General features: G+C 43.3%; 2 protein-coding genes across 2 annotated transcripts; one reads left to right on the top strand and one right to left on the bottom strand.

The window, feature by feature from the left end:
• Window positions 1-1,586: 1,586 nt before the first annotated feature.
• On the top strand, window positions 1,587-14,561 carry LOC148086964 (uncharacterized). The gene is made up of 8 exons (XM_087783026.1): window positions 1,587-1,786; window positions 1,941-1,981; window positions 8,067-8,256; window positions 8,327-8,819; window positions 12,294-12,591; window positions 13,418-13,460; window positions 13,956-14,009; window positions 14,076-14,561. Exons 1-8 carry the CDS (start codon window positions 1,624-1,626, stop codon window positions 14,507-14,509), a joined length of 1,716 nt encoding a protein of 571 aa, XP_087639152.1. The 5' UTR covers window positions 1,587-1,623; the 3' UTR covers window positions 14,510-14,561.
• Window positions 14,562-20,396: 5,835 nt separating this feature from the next.
• Window positions 20,397-21,283, bottom strand: LOC148086963 (uncharacterized). Its single transcript, XM_087783070.1, has 3 exons — window positions 20,975-21,283; window positions 20,847-20,895; window positions 20,397-20,771 (listed from the first exon to the last, which is right to left on the bottom strand). Exons 1-3 carry the CDS (start codon window positions 21,176-21,178, stop codon window positions 20,506-20,508), a joined length of 519 nt encoding a protein of 172 aa, XP_087639196.1. The 5' UTR covers window positions 21,179-21,283; the 3' UTR covers window positions 20,397-20,505.
• Between the last annotated feature and the right edge of the window lie 2,029 nt (window positions 21,284-23,312).

The raw sequence follows: 23,312 nt of genomic DNA, 5'->3' as shown, positions 1-23,312 counted from the left end.
TTTAAAATCAATAAAATCCATAAATAATATCTAACTTAACAAGGGTGGGACCATGTACAGCCATTTAACAAACACAGAAGGAGGGGAGAACTTATAGCAACAAAGAGAAAATAATGAATTAAATAATAAATGTAAAAATTAAGTAAGTGAGTTAATATGTATTCAGTATTTATAGAGCGCTTTTCTAAGAGCTGAAATAAGTAAAAGCAACTGGATACATGAACGTTAGAGAAAACTATAAGGTAACAATTATTTCAACCATTGTACCGCCACAATAGGAATAGATTTACATACTGAAAAATACAAACAAAAACAACATAAACTGCCAGAAAAAAGGAAATAGATGGATAGAACTTCATTGACTAAATGCAGCATTTATTAATATAGAAAACTATCAAACGGTTTGAACAATTATCAAGATAAGAGAACTCGTTTATGCTCTCCTGGCCATGTTTTTATTCATTTATTTATATATAATTATTTGCCACCGAGTCACCTCACGATTTAGATCCTATGAAGAATATTATAATACGGAAGCCATATAGGGCTGAGGCGTGATGACGTTTTCCGGAAAACGGGACCCTTCATGTCCATATAAGGAGAGGGAGCCCTCGGAAGATAGACGTCACAGCGAAGGGGGCGTGGTTTACGGGAAGTGACTGGATACAAGTAATCTCTCCTCGATACGGTAAATCCAAACAAGTCTTCTTGGGAACGAATCAGAAGTTGTCTGATGAGTTAACAAGGCAGCTGCTGTGAACGAATATATTACTGCCAACAAAAATCGACCTCGGTGGGGGTCGTTCAGAGAATGATCTCATCCATGAAAAATCCACTTTCACTTCGGTGTGCAGTCTTGATAAGAAATTGCTTTTTAATTCAACATTATATGTTTGTCGTTCTACTTTTTTCCTTTAACATGGATGAGTCATAAAATAGTTATAATATGTAATATATGTAATATAATGTAATATAATACAGAGACACAAAATAAAATGATATATATATATATATATATATATATATATATATATATATATATATATATATATATGATCACAATTACATTTAAAATCGAATAATTATCTTAGAGCATATACCCACATATTTAACGGATGCCTATATTGTCTCGATAGCAAAAATTAAATCCACGAATGCAATTTATCAGTTCTCAGAACTCTTCGAACTAACGGCAGTGTAAATTATTAATTTCATATATGATAAAATTTCACGTTTATTGCTTAATCCAAAAACAGTTCGTTTTTTAATACACTACTTAAGACTGTCAATGCATAAAAAACACGGTTCTACTGGGTCCAATATTATAATATAATATACATTTTTACAGGTGGTTATTTTTTGCAACCCTCAAATAAAAAAAACAACGATATTTGTTTGTTCAAAAAGGGTGTTATTATTATTGACAATTTTTAAATTTCCAGCAGAGGGCAGCATTGGATTTAAATCTGAACAACAGAGCGCGCTGGTCGCACATGTCAAGAGTAAAAAGGATAAAAAATGACTGTATATGTCATTGACTTGTCAATTTCCATTAAATGAATAAAAGATGGAACCAAGGTCGATATTCTATTAATCGACCACCATTGGTTTCGACCTTCATATATGCGTTACAGCGAGGCTTTTTGGATTACTACGGAGCAATCCTTATCACGTGACATTGTTTTGAACCTAGCGTGTAGCTATGTAGCATCGGTCGAAATGGCCCGAAATGAAGAGAAACAACAAGGACGACTGAACCGACTGTGGCTTCAGAGAGAAAGAGAAGGTATTAAACTGATGGTGGCATTATTATTATAGCCGATGGTTGAAATCCGCTTATTGTCAAATTCAGGCTATAACATTTAGCTGAGGTCATGCTAACCCTAGCAAACACATGCATGTATACTGTTGATATCTTCTCGTTTGCTTTGTTTTACCAGAGGGGCGACTGAAAGACAAACCACTAGTAAGACCTAAGTTGGTAAGTAGTCTTGAGTGAGTTTTACCCGCAATTGCAGGCCTGCCAAGTTTCAGAAAATTACAATGGTAAGATTTGGGTGTCATGACGTGTTCTGTGAAAAAAAGGCGTTTCTTATGTTGATTTGTACGATTTATAAGACCAATGTTTTCACCTTCATGCCAGCAATTGTACTGTACTTGCTGATGCCTCATGACTAAGATTCTACATTGAATTGTTATGTTATGTTGTAGGATATTAGCCCATATTCCTTAGAAGACATTTCCTTGATTATACATTATTTATAGCATCATACATCCAACATTAAAATCCAACAATGCCATATATGTGACATTGCTACAATATTATGTGTTGATTAGGATTTTCTTTGAATTTCTGCATCCTCTGGAAGAATACTGAGGCAGTCAATAATTGGAAAGTGTTAATTTATCACATCTTAAACTTTCAATTTAAAAGGATCTCTAAATCTAAATTTCTGATAAATTAATAAACATGGAAAGAAAACAATAACATAAAAACCCCTGAGTTATCTATTATAACCTCAGGTTCTGCGAGTTGGTGCGAAGCCCTCCAACGGCTTCGCTATGGGTTTACCCCGAGGCACCGCCTCGTCTCTGAGAAAGCTTAATGAACTCGCCACCCAGCAGGGGGCAGTACCTTCCTATAAAGGCGGGCAGCACCCGCCGCACTTTCTCCAACTGAAAACTCAGCGAGAAGGGCGGCCGCTGGGCGACGAGGTTGGAGGGCTTCGCACCAACTCGCAGAACCTGAGGTTATAATAGATAACTCAGGGGTTCTGCTTCATTGGTGCTCCGCCCTCCAACGGCTTCGCTATGGGTTTACCCAAAAGGCGAAGCCTGACGGGATAAATGTACCCCCAGCTGGACGCCGCTCCTGGAGCAGCATCACTAGGGCCCCGCCGGCCCAGGGCCCAATCCCACTTGAGCCGTGGGCCCTGAGGGGGGCACAACAGCGCTCAAGACAGTATGAGCTACTGATCCCGCCGTTACGTCGAGGAGATAGGCCTTAGCGAAGGTAGACGTGGACGCCCAAGAGGCAGCAGAGCAGATATCCTCTGCTGCCACACCCCGCAAAAGAGCCACTGAGGCTGCCACGCCACGGGTGGAATGTGCCCTCAGACCGCTAGGAGCGGATCCACCCGCTGCTCGGTAGGCACGGATAATGGCCGATCTCACCCAATGAGAGAACCTCTGGGGGGAGAGCGCCTCTCCCCGCCGGCATCTACCGTGGCAGACAAAAAGGGCATCAGAGCGCCTAAACTCGGCCACCCGCCGCAAGTAACAGGCCAACGCCCTCACTGGACACAACAGGTGGAGACGCTCCTGACCCGGGTCCGAGTGAGGCGGCGGGTGAAAGGCCCGCAGCGTGAAGGTCGTCGCCCGGAACAAGGAACTCAGAATCTTCGGGCGGAACGCTGGGTTAGGACGCAAAGACACCGAAGACTCCTCGACGCCAAAGGAAAGACACTCAGGGCTAATGGAGAGGGCACAAAGCTCACTTGCTCTCTTCGTGGTTGTTAGTGCCAGAAGGAGCGATACCTTGAAAGACAAGATATCCAATGGGACTTGGTCAAGAGGCTCGAAGGTCGGCCCTGTGAGAGAGTCCAGTACCAACTGGAGATCCCACTGAGGGCTGGAAGGCCTTGCAGGAGGTCGAAGCCTGCAGGCACCCCGCAGGAAACGCGCCACCAAAGGGTGGGCGCGAACCGAAGCACCCTCAAAACCGACGTGCCTCGTCGCTATGGCTGATGCGAACACTCTCAGTGTCGCCACAGTCCGCCCGTTATCCAGCAAATGTTGCAGGAAAGACAGGATAGCGGAGACCAAACAAGAGCTGGGGTCCAAGGACCTGTCTGAACACCAGCGGGAGAATATCCCCCACTTTGAGGCATAAAGCCTACGTGTTGAAGGGGCCCGGGCGTTCTCCAGCGTGTGGAGAACGTCCGGGTCCAGGGTCCCGATCAGCTCGTCCCGTGCAGGAGCCACACCTTGAGAGGCCGGCCCAGCACCGGGGGCGCTGTCAGTGTCCCCCCCGCCTGACACAGGGCAGCGGGGCCCCAAGGGATGGCCCACGGGGCCCCGACCGCCATGCGCACCAGCTCTGGGAACCAGAGCGCCCCCGGGGAGTCTGGTGCCACTAGAATTAACCTCAGCCCCCCCCGCCTCGTCCTCCGAATCAGGGGGAGAAGGAGCCGCGGAGGAGGGAAGGCGAACAGCAGACCGACCGGCCACCTCGAATGGGCTAAAGCGTCCACGCCTAGTGGGGGGCGGTCCGAAGCCCTGAGGGAGAACCAAAGAGGGCATTTGAAGTTCTCCTTGCTGGCGAAGAGGTCTGCAACCGGGTGACCGAATCGAGACCAGATCTCGCTTGCCACTGCCTCGGACAGACCCCATTCGTCCTGGACGGCCCCCCTCGACAGTCTGTCCGCTACTGCATTCAGCTCGCCCGGGACGTGCTGGGCTCTGAGCGAAAGCAGGTGACAGTCCGCCCACAGCCAAATCTTCCTTGCCACACACAGAAGGGCTGGGGATCTGACTCCACCTTGGCGATTTACGTACGCCACGGCGGTGGAGCTGTCTGAAAATACTAGGACGTTGGACTGTGACAGTTGGGGAGAGAGGTGAAGCAGGACATTGTGAATCGCCTTCAGCTCTAGCCAGTTTATGTGTCTGAGCACCGGACTGCTCCAGACCCCACTGGCATAGGCCTGACCCGAGGTGCCTCCCCAACCTGTCAGGGAAGCGTCTGTGAACACTTGAGTGTAACGAAGGACGCAACCCAATGGAACTCTCCGCCTGAGGTTGGCGTGAGAGTTCCAGAACTGGATGTCCTGCAAAACCCGAGCGGGAAGGCGCACTTTCCGACCTCTTTCCCGCTTGAGGTCTAGCTTGAGACGACCAAACCATCTCTGAAGCTCCCTCATGTGCAGCAAGCCCAGCCGAACAACCGTGTGGGCTGCCGCCATGAGCCCCAGGAGGGACATAACAGTGCCTGCTGTTGTCACGTGACACCGAGCTTCCAGCAACTGTGTTGTCAGTCGGAGAATGGGCTGGATACGCACGTCCGGGAGGCGCGCGTATCCTTCCTCCGAGTTCAACAGTACCCCCAGGTAAACTAACTGTTGAACTGGAGTCAGAGCGCTCTTGCTGAGGTTCACTGTGAACCCCAGGGTGGCAATATGGCTCAACACCTTCTGTGTGTGAGCGTAACTTTCTGCCTCTGACCTGGCAAGGATCAACCAGTCGTCCAGATAGGTCAAGATCCTTACCCCACTCACTCTCAAAGGCTCCACTGCCGCTTCCACACACTTGGTGAAGGTCCTGGGTGCCAGAGAGTAGCCGAACGGAAGTCGAGTGTACTGAAACACCCGACCCTCGAGGGCGAAACGCAAGTACTTTCGATGTCTCTTGACTATCGGTATGTGAAAGTACGCGTCGGTCAGGTCGATAGATGTCATCCAATCTCCTGGACATACACCTGAAAGCAGTTTCTTGACCGTCAACATGCGAAACGGGCGGGTAGCTATGAACTTGTTCAAATAGCTGAGGTCCAGAATGGGCCTCCAACCCCCGGTCTTCTTCGCCACGAGGAAGTACCGGGAGTAAAACCCTGACATCATCTCGGCTGCAGGGACCAGTTCTACGACCTCCTTCTGCAGCAGAGTAGACACCTCGTTTCTCAGACAGGATAGTTTCTCCTGCTCCACCATACGCGTCCAGAGAATCCCTGAAAAACGCGGGGGTTGACGGGCAAACTGTAGCGCATAGCCCCGCCTGATTACTCCCCCCAGCCAAGTGGGTCCTAGAAGTAAAACCAGGCGACTCCAAGCCGAATAATGTTCTGTCAGAACCGCAGCCCTGGCGAACCTTGGGTAGTCCTCCGGCCCGCCCCCCATGGACGGGCCGTAGACGAAAGGGCATCACACAAGCCGCGTCTCTATCTCTTGAATCCACAGAGCATGTACTCGAGTTGGATTCACTAGAACCCCCACTCTCATACATAAAAGCCGGCTCTGTGGGAGAAGCGCGCAAGTGCGCGTGAGACACCTCAGATGCGCGTCGTGCGTGTTTCCTTCCCCCCCCGGAAGTCTTCCCAACTCCCTGAGCACTTCTTAGTGTCACCGGAGCTGACAAAACCCGCGATGTGGAGGAAAGCGCTGGAGAATTAACCCGGAGCTGAAGTGAGTTAGGTCGCGCGCGCGCGTCGGCACCGCATCACTCACCCGGTCCCGTACATTCTCCAGCCCCGCTGGCGGTCCCGACCTGTTCGTCACTCGTGAGATCCGACCGCCACGCACCTCTCCAGTTGATCGACCAGACGGGACGGAAGTTCCTCGCCCTCGCCTGGTCTCAGAACGGCGAAAAAACTCGCGCGTAAAAACACCAGGTTGCGTCAGTTCCATGGCGCTTCTCCGCCGCCAAACGTGACGTCCTCCACGGTGCCAGTGTTTGTAGACAGCGCTGTGGGGGAAGGAACAACCTCCGGTTAACATAGACATGTCCGGACAAGTTCCACTCACCTCATCAGCTGTCACGCTCTGTCGGGCACGAGCGCTGGTCGACGCGGAAGTAAACACAGCTGATTCAGCCGGTCTCGCGGACCTCTGCTCGTCTGTAAACAAAACACATGTGGTTGGAGTCTGCCCCTCATTCGTGTGGACAGACTCCGTTATTGCAGTCTCGGTATGACCCGGACGAAGGGGTTTAAAACCTCCTTCGGACTGTGTTATGAGAGGAAAATCACGCCGTCTATGACCGGCGGAGCATGTTAGCTTAGCATTAGCGGCGAAAGTTTCTAATGACGCCTGTGAATACGTCACACTCACAGGCGGAAACACATGCACGCTACCAACCTCTCTCTCATAACGAACCACAGAAACGTCATACGTTCTTTTGTTTTTATTTACATAAAGCCCTTTGAAAGAGTAAGGGGGAGGAGGGCTCCCCCGAGACGAAGCCTCGACGCCCCTGCGTCCTCGCCGCTGCGGGTCCCTCCTCCGCTGGCTCCGCTGCGGCTGCTGGCTCCGCTGCTGGCTCCTCGGCTCCTGCTGCGGAACCCGGCGACACTCGCTCGTCGCCTGCCGCGGCTGTTGCCGTTGCTGCTGGTGCTGCTGGGGCGGCTGGCTCTGGTGACGCTTCCCCCCCGCACCAGCTGATGGGGCCGACGAACGGGCTCTCCGTCTCCGAGCGCCGGACCCCCGTCGCGCCTCGTCCTCACGCCCATGCAGGTGATGGCGGAGCTGCGCCGACTCCTGCTGCGCTGCCTCCTGCCGGGCCACGACGTTCCGGAGCTCCGGACCGAACAGCGAGTCCTCCATAATTGGTCCGTCCAGGAGGAGCCTCCGGTCTCTCTCCGGCAGCGCTGTGGCCAGGTCTAGCCACAGGTGCCGGTGGCCCAGCTGTCCAGCGTCGCGAAGACCTCCTCCCAGGATCGCGTACGCCTGCGACATCCGGAGGAGCGCAGCCACCGAGTCCTTGACTTCCTCCAACTCCGAAGGTCCAAGGTCGTCTCGGTCCACGGTGAGCCTGTCGAGCGCACCGCACAGGAGAGCCATGTTGTTCGCGAGGGAGACCACCTGCGTCCCCCCCTTGTAGGATCGGTTGAACAACATTGCCGTCAACCTGTCTTCAGCTCTAGGCAGAGCTACAGGGCGGCCTGGCCACAGTCGAGCCCCCGGGTCGAGGGCGGCACGTACCGTATCCGAGGGCTCCGGGACACCGCGCCGCCAGTCCACCCCGTCCACACGGCAATAGGGTCCGTAGGATCCTACGGGAGGCCCTGAAGCCATGGGAGAGGCAGACCCTCGCCGCGCGTAGCCCCAGATTTCGTCCAGCTTAGGACAAATAACCCCCGGAACAGCAGGCCTGCGCGCTTCGTTCCGCCCGACCTTCACTCCGCATGTAAACGGTGGTGGCGCGAGTGGAGGCACGGGGGGGAGCTCGACCTCCATGCGGTTCGCCGCGGTGGTGAATATGCGCGGCAGGGCGTGATGCATTTGCTTTTAGTTTTTGTAGTCCTAGGACAATGTTGTTCAATCCAATAAAGGTTTTTCTTATTTTATTTTTAGCAATCCCAGCTTGCTCATTACCCGGAGAGAAAGATCGCAGAGTTCCAGCTGCAGATCGAAGATTTAGAAAAAGAGTATAAGCGCTTTATACGAAAGCTGCATCAGCTGGACCCAGCCTGCAAAGACCACCCGTGGACCCCCCGTGCTTATCGTAAAAGAAGAGCTGATGTGCAGGATTCTCAAAGCTTCGGTAAGTGTCTTTTTTGATTACATAAATACTGAGGATTGATTATTTAAGGGATGTTCTGTTTTGTCCATAGGCAAGATCCATAAAGTTGATGAGACACCAAGTGGATTTATAAGCAACCATTTGAAGTCAGAGTTTGAACCAGACCTGACTGGACAGGGAACTACCAGGAACAAGGAGGAAGTTCACTGTCCCTCTCATACCAGCTTGGATCCACCAAAGAGTGATTTGGAAGACCAGGACCAGCCTCTCTGCTTTGACCGGGCACGACTTGCTTTTGCCACTGCAGCGTTCAGAGGTCCATCGGACGAGCAGAGCCTGTCTGAGTCTCAGAAACTGACCAGGGTCCTGCAGTTGTCTTTGCCAAACCTCAGTAACTCTTCGTCAGGACAGACTTGTGAAAGTACTGAACACAGAGAAGACAATGTTGCCAGGACGGTGGAAACTGGACTCACTGAAGGAGAAAATAACATGAAAGAGTGTAATATCCTTCTTACACCAGCAGAGAGGATGGTCGAGAAGACATGTAATATCCTGGGACTAGAATGTTACTCCTCCTCTGAGGAGTCTGATGACTGAATGAATGAAATTATTTTTATCATGTATTATATGTGAATAATGTTTTTTTTAATGTAGTTCAACTCAATATGTAAGAATTGCATTAACATGTTTGAATTTTGGATTAGTAAAAATCAATAAGATGACAGAAAATTGGTGATTTTAATTTGAATAGATTAAGTTTATTCAGTAGGCTTGGGTCAAAGTTGCACAAAGGGAACAAAAGAAGGTTAATTTAAGTTAAAGGGGGTCACCAACACCTGCAGGCACATGACGCAAGGGTCACAATGGACTTCTGTCCAAACAAATGTTTAATATTAAATATAATATTATAAATATTGTAAATTATAAATGTTAAAATTAATATTAAATTATTATAATGGATTATTTGCTGTGTTGTTCTTAACATTAGCATTGTGTTAATCATTAGAGTAGTCCTTTATATTAATATTATAATTATATTTTATATATAATTTTAAAATATATATTTGAATCATACTGTGTTTCAATATTAGATTATGAAACCGATGGTTAAAGCACACCTTTTCTCCCCAATTACTTCTGTATATTCTATTCTCAAGGGCAAATTAAAAAAAGATCAAAAACAAAAAAAGCTCCTAAAATACCTTTCTACATGATCACTTGTGCAGTAATACATTTTTAGGGGGGCAATATACAGTCAAAGGGCCCTGTCTGGCCCCGGGGCTGCACTCTGCCAAGGTCAATTACTTGGAACCTTCTTGTTTGTCCTGTTTTCGTATTTTCATTTCATCTATTTCGTATGTTGGACTTGCAGAAGTCCCTCAATTTGGGGATGTTGAATAAATATGTATTTAATGAGCTGCAACACATCAGAATCAGAAACTCGTATTGCTAGAGTTGTAAACACAACATAGATTGTGCTAAATATTGTTACGAACATCAACAGGATTATCCCAAATGTATTGATTTTAACTAAACAAGTGGGTCTTGATCAATTTTTCCACTAAACCAGTGTAAGAAGAGACTCGTGCGCCACCGACGTGGGTGTGCACTATTTCAGAAGAAGCGGTCCTGACCACAAACATGCTTTTGAAACCTTGCTTAGACACAGTATTGCTGACTCATCATCTTCTGGCTTTAAGATTGTTCTCAGGAACTGGTTAGACCCCGAGACTCATTCTAGCTGCCGTGTTGTGCAGATGACGGTTTCATCACATTTCTGGGAAACCAGCCCGATATCTGCAAGCGCTCTGGTTTTGGATGATGTGATTGCCCTTTTAAATTTGACACAGGGTCGGAAACAAAAAAGTTGGGCTCATACATGCATTTAAGTAGAAATGAAACTATGGATTTTCTTTTTGCACTATCACAGAGGAGGGGGAGCCTGGTGAACAATGACATGCACGAGCAACAGATTTCCTTGAGGAAGAACAATTATTGTGTTAGAGGTAAAAACTGAAGGCCCTGGCTGCATATCTACATCTAGAGATTTGTAGTGTAACTTATAGATCAAAGGATGGTAACATCCTAGAAGGTTGATAAGTTTGGATTACAACTTTAATGTATGTTGGTGCTAGGCCATGTAAAGCTTTAAAGGTAAAAAAGGATTTTAAATTGTATCTAAATTCTACAGGAAGCGTTTGTAAAGAAGACAGCACAGGAGAAATCTGTTTGTGCCTATTAGTCTTAGTCAGGACACGAGCTGCAGAGTTCTGAATGAACTGAGGAGTTCTGGGAGACTTTTGACAACATCCTGACAGAAGAGAGTTACAATAGCTCGGAGGTAACAAAAGCATGGATGAGTTTCTTCAAAAATGCATCCAAGGGAAGGAAATGCCGGATTTTTCAAATGTTACGAAGGTAGAAGTAGGCAGTCCGGGAGATATATTTTAAATGTGAGTTAATTAACTTCAAATGAAAGATTTTTCGACTGTGCTCAAACAAACAAAATAATTAAGTACAAGAATGTAAAATATCTTCTTTATTTCGATGGAATTTTACATACAATAAAACTTCTGTGATGACACCTTTATATTGTTGCATGACACTCATTCTGCTAATTACTGTTTCAAAACCATTCATAACCACTTCGTTGTCATGCGGCAGCAAATGGTTTCCACAAGAATCAAAGTGAAACTGTTACCTGTCATCTCGCTCTGCTTGAAATCATGATCATCAGAAATGTTCTTGTGATTATATAGTAGTGTTGAATGTTAAAAAGTGTTTCTTTCCTGCACAAACCTCATGGAAATACAGAAAAATAAAGGACAAACACAGGGTTTATGGAGTCTGGAGATGGACATGCCGATCAGGGCGGCATCAGCAGTTATGCAGACAATGCACTGATCTGTGGTGGAGAAAAAAGATTTAACTTAGAATGCACAGCTTAGTGTGTACCAGTCCATCTACCTCTCTACACCTGTGGTCCTAGACGGTTACTAGTGATACTTCTACACGCCACAGGTGTCCTTACATTAGCGTACAGCCGCTCTCGTCAAGAGCATATATTTTATTTTATTTGCTACATTTTGTTTCCACATAGAGGTTCACCCATAGCTTGGGTCTCAAACCTGTGCCGCACAGGCCATTTGTGGCCAGTGAGAAGATATTCTGCTATTTCTCCATTAGGTATTTGGTTGTATGAGCAAGGAACTCCAGCTTGGTACTATAACAAATGGTAACGGAATTAAGATAAGCACATCAAATGTTATTATTTATATAGCTTTGATGAAATACTGTTACTTTGAAAACCGCCATGATGAATTGACGCGCCAGTGCTTCTACGTTATCACATGATCATCTATGCGTTGCATGATTGATCGGTGAAAGTTTGATCTGGTAGCTCGGTACTCGTTTGGTATTGTCTGGTTATAATAACATTTTTAAACTGAATTTAAAAGGTCACAAATTGAAAAATATTTAATATAGAACATTTATTTTTGAATTATTTGAAGTGGAATATCAAACTCTATGTGTACAAAATGCATTCATTTTGAAAACATTTAATAAAAAAAAGGAATTATTAATAAAACTTGTTTAATCTTTTAATATACGAATTATTGAATTCTATCATTAATTGCTTAAAAATACAGTATGTCTATCTAAATACAAGTTTTTCCTGCATTTCCGGTCATTATTCATTTTTGGCCCAATATGTAACTAGAATGTGATGGAGCTGATGCGAGGATGCAAACCTGCAGCGAGCAACTGCTGATATTCATGCAGTTACAGTATTTGGCCACTGAGTGTCGTGTGGTGTTCATCGTTGCCGGTTTCGGAGAAAAAAGTGTGTTATTGTACTGCATAAACAGAGCTAAACGCTATTTAAGCTCATGATTTAATGCTGCTTTGTGCGAGTGTCCTCCTGAGGGATCAATAAAGTTCTACTTCTGTGGGAAACATGAGGTTTTCCTCATCAGCGCTTCTTGGCTCCGCCCCCTCCTCAAGTCTGATAAGACCGAGTTAACTTTTGACTGACACTTCACACCTCCTTAATGCTGAGGCACATGCAGAAGAACCGGTATGATCAACCCAAGTCAGGACTACCCTCACCCGCGGATGTTTGTGGTGGATGCAGGCGGAGGTCGTCAGCCCCAGAACCAGTACCCGTATGACGGTCGATGGTCTTTCCCACCTGCCCAGCAGGTGATGAGGAGGAAGAGGAGGAGAAGCTTCATGGGAGTGAGCTCAGGTCTGGTGTTGGTGGTGCTCCTTCTGTTTCTGCTCACGTTTGCAACCATAGGATTTGGTACCTACAAGATCTTTAAGTTGCAGAAGGAGGTGTCACAGCTGACTCAGGTGAGACACGCATCAAATCAACACAGTTATGGTTACATGTTAGAATCCCTGTTAGAAATGTCCTTCATGAGGAATCACTATTAGACTTTATAACTCTGAGTTTGAGGGCAGGAGCCGGATGTATCCATCCATCTACCCATCTATGAATTCCAGGAACCTGAAAAATATTTTAATGAAAAAGTGGAAAGGCTAGGTTAGATAGAACTTTATTGATTTTTTTTCCAATTAGCCACAGCAATACAGCAATTATTCATGAAAATAAAGATAAGAACAAGAAAAAAGAGAAAGAACAAGATGATACAATCTAAGTCTAAAGATAAAGAACATAGATCAAAGAAAAATAACAAAGAAAAGGATACAAAGATTAACATAGAACAGAAAGCCCTGCCCCCGAACTCAGAATTATACAATCTAATAAAGTTCTACCTAACGTTACCTTATAATCCGAGGAATGAATGAGTCTTTGAGTCTATTAGTGTTGCATCTGAGAAGAAGTATTTGTGCACTTCATCTGCTTCTCTGCTCACTGATGACAGTGTTCAGAGGACGACTGTCATCATCCATGATGGACAGTAGTTTGTCCAGTGATCTCCTCTCAGCAACTGTCACCAGTGACAACTGATTGTTTCATTCAAGCAGATTTTGAGAAGATCTTGTTTTTCCTTCATAAAGAGATTTTCACTTCAAATAAAGAGTTCATAATTTGAGTGAGTAAGATGTGAAGGACTTGTAGAGGCCTAGTGGTTTAAAGACAGGATGTTCTCTCTGTCACATGTGATCTACAGAAACGTGTTCCGATGATGATTTTATTTTTGTCTTCAATAAGGTGAAACCTGGAAAGGATTTCAGTGTGGCGGAAAAACAGACTGGTGAGTCCAAAGAGTGATGGACTCTGTTTGCAGGATGGATGTGACAATAATCTGTTGCATGTTTCAGATCTGGACAAATTCTCAGTGGAGCGAGGAAAGAGCAAACATGTAGTTATAAGGCAAAGTACAGTCTGAGAGCCATTAATGGCCCTTGAGTGGATTAAGATGTGTCTGAGGGGCTCCTATGCAACCAAGGATGCAAAATATGAACAAAAGATAAATTAATGATTTAAGCTTATCATTATACAAAAATACATGTTTACAAACAGCTAAACCTCTAAAAACTCTAAAATAATTATTACTATTTAGATTTAACAACATGCCTTGGAGTTAAAATTAAGTTAAAAGAAAAAAAAAAAAACCTAAATCACACAAATCTTGGCATCATGTTCACATTTGGCCCCCGGCTTGTTTTCTACTTCATCAAATGTGGTCCTCCATGAAAATCGTTTTGTTCTAGGCATTGCTGTAACTGGGATGTGGTGCTTGTTTCAGGTCCAGACAGCGACACAGAGAAGAGACGGATCAGGGCTGCGGCACATGTCATAGGTATCAACCACTCTTCCACTCAAGAGGATCTTCTAGGTCTGACATCTCACCTTATCTGCCTCTCAGGTCGGATAGAGACTAATGTGTTTCCCAACACACTCCGCTGGGATCCACGCGTCGGGCGAGCCTTCACGACCGCAGGTGTAACGTATCAGGATAAAGAGGGAGTTCTGCAGGTGCACGAGGCCGGACTGTACCACGTTTACTCCAGAGTGGAGCTGACAGTCCAGCAGTGCTCCACTTACACCTTCATCCATTCCGTGATGGTGAGCAGAGCAGCACTGCCGTCTCCCCTCACGCTGATGGAGGCCCACAAAGTCGGCTTCTGCCCTTCCGAGGCGAAGCTTTCATGGACCAAAGAGAGCTATCTGGCCTCCGCCGTGCAACTGAGGAAAGAAGACAAAGTCTTTGTGACGGTTTCACACCCTCGTGACGTTAGACATTCACAAGATGCCAACTTTTTTGGTTTGTACCAGATTCAGAGGTCAGAGACTCCTTGAACACTACACTGATGATTGTGTTGTAGCATTTGACATATTTATTAAAGTGTAAACTGACTAAAAATGTCCCTCTAATTCAAATAAAAGTTCATTATAATGGAGTCTTGTTATTTATTTTGTGCCATCAAGAGGATTCTCGGTCATGACCACAGGAAGTCACATTTGTGGTCTGTGTGTTCTTGGAAGCTTTTTTTCAAAGATTTAGTTGCGGTTGTATTTAAAATGACAGCTTAAGATATATTTTTCCTTTATCGTTTAGAAACTTCCATTTGCAGATTTTTTGTAGCTCAGAAAACATGATCTCATCTTAAGCAACACAGCTGGTAGGTCTTTGTTCACCGCAGAGTCTTCCGAAATAAAGTTCAGTGGACGTGTCTTTGCTGCAGATGAACTTCCTTCCTGTGCGAGCAGAGCAGAGGTCCTCACATGCATGTGCGAGTGACATCAACTGCTGCCTTGATGGAACATAGACACTCCTCCTCAGCTCTGCTTACGCACAATAATGACCCACAGAACAGTCAACCACACCATGTGACATTGTGTGAACATTTCCTTCTACGCTGATGATGATTTATAAAATCTGAGCCCTTGTGTAGGTGAAGAAAAATAGTTTTGTTTCTTGAAGCGATGATTTAAAAACAATATGAATAGTTATAAACACAAAGTGTGTAGGTGTAGGGAGTTGAAACCAGAAACAAAATGTATTTTCCATCCTCAAAGATACACATATATGTCTTTTAATATTCTATTATCATCAGATTTTACATTAATATAACTGGATTACTGGGTGTTGTCCAGGTAAGTTAGATGTGTAGGTTTGCTTTATTATCCCTTGTGTTATCTCTGGGTCAAGGTAACCAGAAGGCCTTAAAGCAAATGTGTTTGCGGTATCCATTGTGTTGTCTCTAGGTCAAGATGAACGACCTCCCTGGATTTCATAAAAACATATACAGGTCTAAAGAAATCAGAGAAAGAATAATTGGAAAACATAGTGATCACAAAGGATGCTATGAAATATAAATGAAGAAGACAAATAACCCAAATAACTCTGAAGAAAGAGGAGGGTAGAGTAATCAGAGGTTTAAAGGAGTTGATATTATGGAAACATTATATAAAAGTATTAAATATGGTATGAAATTAATTTAAATTGGACTCATTGATTATGTATTTGCAATGGGCCCCCCAACCAAGCGCCGAAATCCTAATTATTAAAAATGAGACGTATTAGAATTCTCATTGGCTTCTTTTGCGCCACTTTCCTCCAAAATTCAATAAATATGGTTTAAATGTTCTAAAAAATTCGACATATTCAAAAAGTAATAGGGTTCTTCTGTCCTCTTTTGCCCCCTTTTCTTTTACCCCATCAAGTTGTGCAAGTTTTGTTTAAAATGTTGTTAGAAAACACAGAAAATTGTGTCCTCACAGGGCTAGAGTGTAAGATGAGTTCTTGAGCATCTCTGCATCTACCAGCTCTACATGACACACTTGAACATCCTTGTCTTACAGCAGCTTGTTTTATCGTGCAAGTTTGGATAATTGTGACCTGATGGTGGGCGTATCTGAAGGGTTGATCAGGTCAGGTAGATCCTCAAGAAAGGTACCCAACAAGTAGGTACCAGGGCCAGTGGAAACACATAAAAGAGTTGAGCCGCCTCGAGCCAAGTAGAACTGACTGGAACTGTGTGTAAGAAAAAGTGCCTTATAACCCACACCCTACACACAAACAAGAACCTCTAAGTGAGACATAAAGCATAGGTCAAAGGGGAGGAATGTCCTTTTCACATTACAGAAGAGATATTCCATTAAGTAGTTAGATATCATTGGGTCTTGCTCGCGAGTGAGGGAAGGATTGGAAGGTAAGCTTGACAGACAGATCGGGGTAGTGTCATTAGCCATGAGGTGAGCTGAGGGTCAGAGGTTCAGTCATTCAGGAGAGACTTAAAGTAGAACCACTGCTCCAGGGTGCATCCATCAGCAGGTGATTCTGGTATGTCAAGAGACCTTAGGGCAGACCCAAGGGTCTATATCTCCAGCCTGAACCCCACAGGATTCTCCTAAAAGATCCAGGGCTCTTTAAACTGACTGCTGCCTCCCCGCAGAAGAAAGGACATCATTCTTAAAGTTCTCGAAGTGATGAAACTACTGAGGTTCACATCGTGATCTCTTCTGCCCCCTGCCGTTTGAAGGTTGTTTTGTTTTTAGGACAACAGAGAAGAGACAGATGAAGATGAGGTGAGACATGCAAGACAAGCAGCAGTGGAAATATAAATGCCATCACTGTCAGTCAGGCATAACTGGCCCTCTCTAAATGAAGTCAATAGCACTCCCTGCTGGCTCTCTTTCTCCTCTACAGAGCTGAAGCCTTTGGCTGCAGACGTCAGCGCACACAAACAGATAACAGTAGAGGGAGCCACAGTTTTACGCGGCTGGTAGGTAGGGCTTTATCAAAGATGGGAACTGGAAAGTAGCAAAGTTGTACTATTCTTAACTTGCTTCTAAATTCATGATAGATTGTGGAACATCAGGGAGGAAATCTAAAATAAGGCATGAGTTGGTCAAAAAATACACACATGGATCAAAAATACAACAATACATGGAGATCAATTCTAGACACAAGAGGATTGGTGGAAGCACTAACAACAAAGGACAGAAAAGAAAATATGTGGAATCAATATGGGGTAACACAAGGGTTAAGCATTTAAAAAAAATGTTTTCCCATTGACCACCATATTAAAGTCCTGGCCGAGGGTCAGTCAGGTCCTTACTTGATTTACAAAGTCTTGTCATCCGTCCGGTCTCACTCCTGATATCCCATGTCATTTTGTCTTACATTTAAAATAGTTTCTCTTGTTTGTTTAGGTGCTCGGTAGAATCTTTTTTTGAATCCTGATAACAACACAAGCCATAATGAACCTGTCAGTACATGTAAAGTCTTGCTCACGAACCTGAGACTCTCGCTCTCGTGTGAACTGCTGACTCTGACTCTTTGAATGAAAGGGCTACACGTGGCCACGTGGAGTCTAAAAATAGCTCACGGAAGTGTGTGTAAACACTTTCCGACTTTCACTCTGGCTGCAACATCTAGAGATAAGACCTACCATTAAATACTTTCAGGGTGAAAAAAAAAAAGTCCGTTCTTATCGTTGATACCGTAAGCAAGTAAAACATTTAACACAAGCACGTCTGATTGGTTTTTACATTTTATGGCTGTTCTTTTGTACTAGTGAGAGCTTTGAGTTACATAAATGTGAATTGGGAAGTAAACAAAGTTAGGAAAAATTTGAAAAAGGTTATGGATGATATGGATATGACTCAGGTAATTCATGGCCCTACAAGAATTACAAACTCCATCAGCACCCGAATTGATTTAACCTTTACTAATAGAATCTTCAAGTCATACAATATGCTCACAGGAATGTCTGATCACAATCTTATAATGGAAAATTAAAATAAAAAGCGCAAACCCTTGGCCGCCATTGAACTCTATAGGATACCAGAACAGGAACAACAAAACTTGCAAGATTCAACCAACTGGGACGAATTGCTCATTGGCAAAAAAAAATAGATATGTATTGTTCTAATATGGCTACAAAATACAATAAATTATTATACACAGATAATTAAACTAACATCTAGAAAGAATGGCCTTCCCTGGTTAAACAATTTTATTCTGAAACATATGAAAGAACGAGATCTCTCTTTGAAGATGTCAATCAAATTAGGACACAACAGACACCAATTTATTTAGTTGAGAAATAGGGTAGAGAAAATGTTGAGAAAATCTAAAGCCAAACTTTTCATTACTGTGATGAAAAGTGCAAGAAAGGAATTCTAAAATCACCAGGAATTATATTAAAAAAAACTATTGGTTGGTATGCAAAAAAACAAACCAAAAAAAAGAATGCAAATTGAATTAAATGGAAATATGTTGACAGAACCTCAAGTGATGAACTTCATTGAGTCTGTGTCAGAAATATCTTATAGAAGTTTACAGTAAAATGTCAGAGGGATTACCCTGCATTATCTTCAACGCAGTCCCTTACCGTCGCAAATATTACTGAGACTACAGTATTTGATTAACAAATCACACAAAGAACTAGGTTCAGCTCTCATCTTTCAATTTCATCTTTCATTTCTGAAATGACAACATGCCTCTTTGTTGAGACAATACAATTCTTTCTGGATGAGGGTGCTGTTGTATGGCTGGTGTTTTTGGACCCGAATGTAACTTAATATCTGTATCAGTTGACAACTGCAGATCTGACTCTTTTATGCTAAATGTTTCAAAAACTGTAGGTATGTATTTTACTAAAAGAGTATCACCTGACCCCACATGCATGTTAATGGATAAAACATACAAATTGTCAGCAAAGTATTTTGGAATAAGAATTGATTCAGAGCTTTCATTTAAAGCCCATATTGGCAAATTGTATTAAAAAAAAAAATCTAGTTAAATCTAGTAAACTTTTGTGCAATTCGTAATAAAATGCCAACTTAATGTGCAAAAATTACTTGCACTTCAACTATTGCCTAACCAGTGCCACCGGCACTATTATTACTGTGAAATCTTGAGAAAGTAAAGTATTTCAAACTGGGACATGTGTTCGCATATGGATTTAATTATATTGTACATGTATTGTGTTTTTTAAATGAAATTGTTTTGCCTTTTACATCATTGCCACCAGAGGACTACAGATTAAAACTAGCCTTTTGGCTAATTCTGGCTTTTTTGACCATTGCATTCATGTGTTTTATGAAATTGCAGTGTCCCCTTTTAAATAGAATAATTTAATTTTTCAAAAAGATTACACAGAGGTATAAGGATGTTTTCAAGCGAGTATGAAGACAAAGACCACTGAGTTCCAGGGGCTTCATTGAAATGGACTTACAATTTTGCCTATACAGTAACAATAAAAGGAACTGATTACTCAACTCTTAGTTTCTTGAGGGTGATGATGAGGACTCATTAAATAAGAGGCAAAAACAAACTTGTCAGTGCTAATGCAAAAATAAAGGATGTTGTTAGTTCACATTGACTGTGATTATGAATTAAGAGTCACTAAGGAAGAAAGAGAATGGAAAATCTTTGTATCATTGAGTATCTTGCTCTGTTGTTGTGGTTTTCTTCATGTAAAAAACTCATTTGATTTACTTGGCTTGGGTTCAGAACCAAATATCTTTGAAACACTTTGCCCTGCCTCCAAACCTTCTTGACTGTCTCGAGTGCTAAAAATACATTTACAATAAGTCTTTCTTGAGGAACTGTCAGGAACATCAGAAGAAACAGTCATTATCCGACTCTACATGTGAGATGGGATGTATTCTCGTCCAACAGTGAAAGACTTTTACAACATCTCACCTGATTTGAGACATTATGGAAGCTTATTCCCACCAGGTTAAAAAAAATTGGATTAAAAAAAGAAGAAAAGATGGGTATAAAACAATAACAAATTGGGTCTTTTTGGCCAACAATTTTATTTGTTAACCCAAGCTTTTTTATTACTAAATTACCAATTTTCTTTTCTTTACCTGGCTGGAATGAGCTTCCAAACATATGGTAGTAGTGACTCAATATAAATCTCATGTTGCGTCAAATGGAGTGAAATCGAAATTGAAATAGAGGAATGATGTGTTTTGTCAGAATATTTTCACAGGGTTTGTTTGCTAGATAGACATGCAGACATCTCTCATTTTGGGGAGATTTTCTTTGGTCTCGGACAGAAAACTTTGACGTATTGTTTGGTGATATTTTCGATGTAAAATACATGCTTTGGCTCAAAAAGGTTTAGAAACGCTGATTTATGCTGCTCTATTCACAGTTTATTTCCTTTTTTTGTTTTGTAAAAAGGAGAAATGGACAGAAGAAGGTGGTTTTACATGTTTTTATTATTAAATAAAGTATGAAGAGAGAACATCAAGGAAGGATCAAGGAAATATATTTACATGATTATTGCGGATTTGTCGTCCAAGCCTGTGAGAAACTGACCTGGGTCCGGTCAGAGTTCTTGGACATGCACAGTGAGTGACTTGATCTCCGACAGCGATCGGATACTGATGGTGATGTTGTTGACCAGCATGGCGTTGTCATTAAAAAATGTCACATTATTTGTTGGTTTTACAGTTATGAGGGTCATGTTTTCACTTTTCAGAGTTTGTTTGATTTCCATGCCTTCTTTGCCCATCATGTGGATCCAGCCGTAGACGAGGTATTTTCCTGATCTGTTCATGGTGACAATCTCGTGACTCTCGTCTGTCTTCAGACCTGATGGAAGAAACGAGTCAGTCATTCCAAAGACCTTCATGTTCTATCTATAGAAACGGTTTGACTGATGCTTACCTTGAAGCGTTAAAGTGATGTTGACTTTGTCACTCACTGGTGGTTCAATCTGACATAAAGAAAAATATGCGGTTAGAAGCTGAATTGATCGTCAAAACCTGCTGCATTGATTTGCTAAACCTCCTCACCTGTGTGTGTCTGTTGTCCAGCACCTGATAGACCAGCCCTGCTGCCAACGCAAGAATGACCGATGCCATCAATGTCAACATAACAGCCACCCAAACCAAGGAGCGCTTCGCTGGTGGACCTCCAGCCTCTGGTGAGGTTCTCCAACTATCCTTTGGCATTTGGACGAGAGTTTCTTTCTGCTCTGCTGACCTGTTCTCCATCATTCAAACTCTGTTGTCACTGTGAACCATTACCTCTATATAGGGACATCTTCCCACACACTCTTGAAAAGGGTAATCCCATTCCCCTGCTGTGGCTCCGCCTTTCCACAGAGAGAGTGCAGGGATTCCTTCTCGGCGAACAGACACTTTCAGTGCAGAGGGGAGTGCCCGGATCTGCAGACTTGTGATAAGCAGCAGCTGAGCTGCTCGTGAACTAGAAACCAGATTCTAGATTGATTGCTGAAATGAAAAAACACATGTAATATTAGACAAGGAAAGTATAAAAAATCCAAATGATCCACATTTGTTTATCCGGCAAATAATAGCACGCACTTCCTTTAAGAGAGAAACTCACCCGTTCATCTTCACACACCCGCCTTTTCAAACACTGTCTGTGAGTCTCACATGTCAATTCTTGCCAACTTCCGAGATGCGCAATAGTGTTGCAGTGACACATTTGCCCACACGATACTACACACCGTCATGCACAACATTTTAGACTTCCATGGAAAAATGTAATCTCGAGATACATCATTTTCTTTTCGTGACAACGTCTTTTACCTGGTCACACCTTGGGGACCCGCAGGAAGAGCCTGGGCGGGGTGGGGGGGGGGGGTCTGGGCCTACGCCCGTGACCCGAACCCGGATAATGCAGAAGAAAGCGACGACCAAGAGAGAACAGGATGTGATGCATGTTAAAGAAGAGCTGAGAAGGTTGTCTATCGTCATCTCAGGCTCAAGTGCATCTGTGTTCATTTTAAAAACAAACTCTATTTTAGCTCTGAAACATAAATGTCAATTCCTCACCAGCACACATGTGCACCAACATATAGAAAATCTTTTTTTCAGGACTATAGTGTCATCCGTCGAGGTTCGAAACACAGGACAAGCTTTTTTAATTGACAGCTGACTGATCCAATGAACCTTGGGGGAAAAAAACACAACCCATATGTTCATTTTCTAACCAGTAGAGGTCTGGTCCAATCAAAGCTGCTTACAGACACATGGCTTCCAACAACAAAAAGGTTTAAATGAACTTAAATTTAAAGAATCAAATGAAGCGATGACGTGTATAGCGTCATCATTTCTAAGACAGTTTTGTGTGTTGCTTCACTGTGCAATGGTACGGTGGCCCGGAAGTGCAAAACTAATTTTAACTCCTGAAACAAAAGTACATACTATTAAACAAATGACAATGACCTGAAACATAAAAAAAATGTGTAAAATAATTGACAAGATCTGTAACTATAAACTCTGTTTTATCCCTTTGGAACCTGAACCAAATTTACAAACTCTCGACCAGATTTACAAACCATGAACCAGATAAAAAAAAACTATGAAACAAATTTACAAACTGTGAAACAAGTTAGTTTTGCAGTTCTGGGCCACCATACAAAGGGTCTGGCACTGTTGCAAACAACAACTTTTGGTGTGAGTCCAATTCAGAGACATTAGTTTTTAGCTGCAGTGGTGACAAGAGGTTAACTGTCCTTATGTAACAGTAGGTAAGTCATTGCTTTGCCAACTGCTTTTGTGTGCTATGTTCATGTTTTTATATTGTTTTGAGGGCGTCATAGAGTATTTGCATACCAGTCAAACAATGATTCAAATTCAAAGCAAACATGTTCCCGAAACTTCTTCCAAACTCAACGTACTCGCAGGATTGAGGCCTCCTTCAACCGTTTTATTCCGCCTGTTCCAGGTGTGGCAGAAGTGAAGGAAGAATACTATTAAACAGACTTTTTCCACAGGCATGTTTGTGCTGAATTCCGGTGCTGTTAATAGCTCTCATTTTTCTAAAGACACAGTGGGTGTGTGTCGTCATGATTGTTCACAATGAATCTGTCAACGGGTGAAACGTTTGCCAGCACATGGACTCTTCAGGTGTTATTTTAGAACTTCAACCGTTCACTCCCTGCCAGAGGATTACGACAACAGGTAGCTGGTCCGCTGATAAAAGTGACATCAGTGTAATTCAAATTAACTTGTTGGTTTTAGTTTGACTGAAAGTAATTAAGTAAGTAATAGTTATTTGTAAAGCACCTTTTCTAGACCAGGGTCACAAAGCGCTTTAACAATCAAAAACAATACAGAGTTAAAATGTATATATTTAAAAGATCAAGACACATGGAGTCAG

This window comes from Callionymus lyra, chromosome 2 (genome assembly GCF_982586985.1).
Source record: "Callionymus lyra chromosome 2, fCalLyr1.hap1.1, whole genome shotgun sequence".
NCBI lineage: Eukaryota > Metazoa > Chordata > Actinopteri > Syngnathiformes > Callionymidae > Callionymus > Callionymus lyra.
The sequence above is the reverse complement of the archived record's forward strand: the minus strand, read 5'-3'. Positions and strand labels throughout refer to the sequence as shown.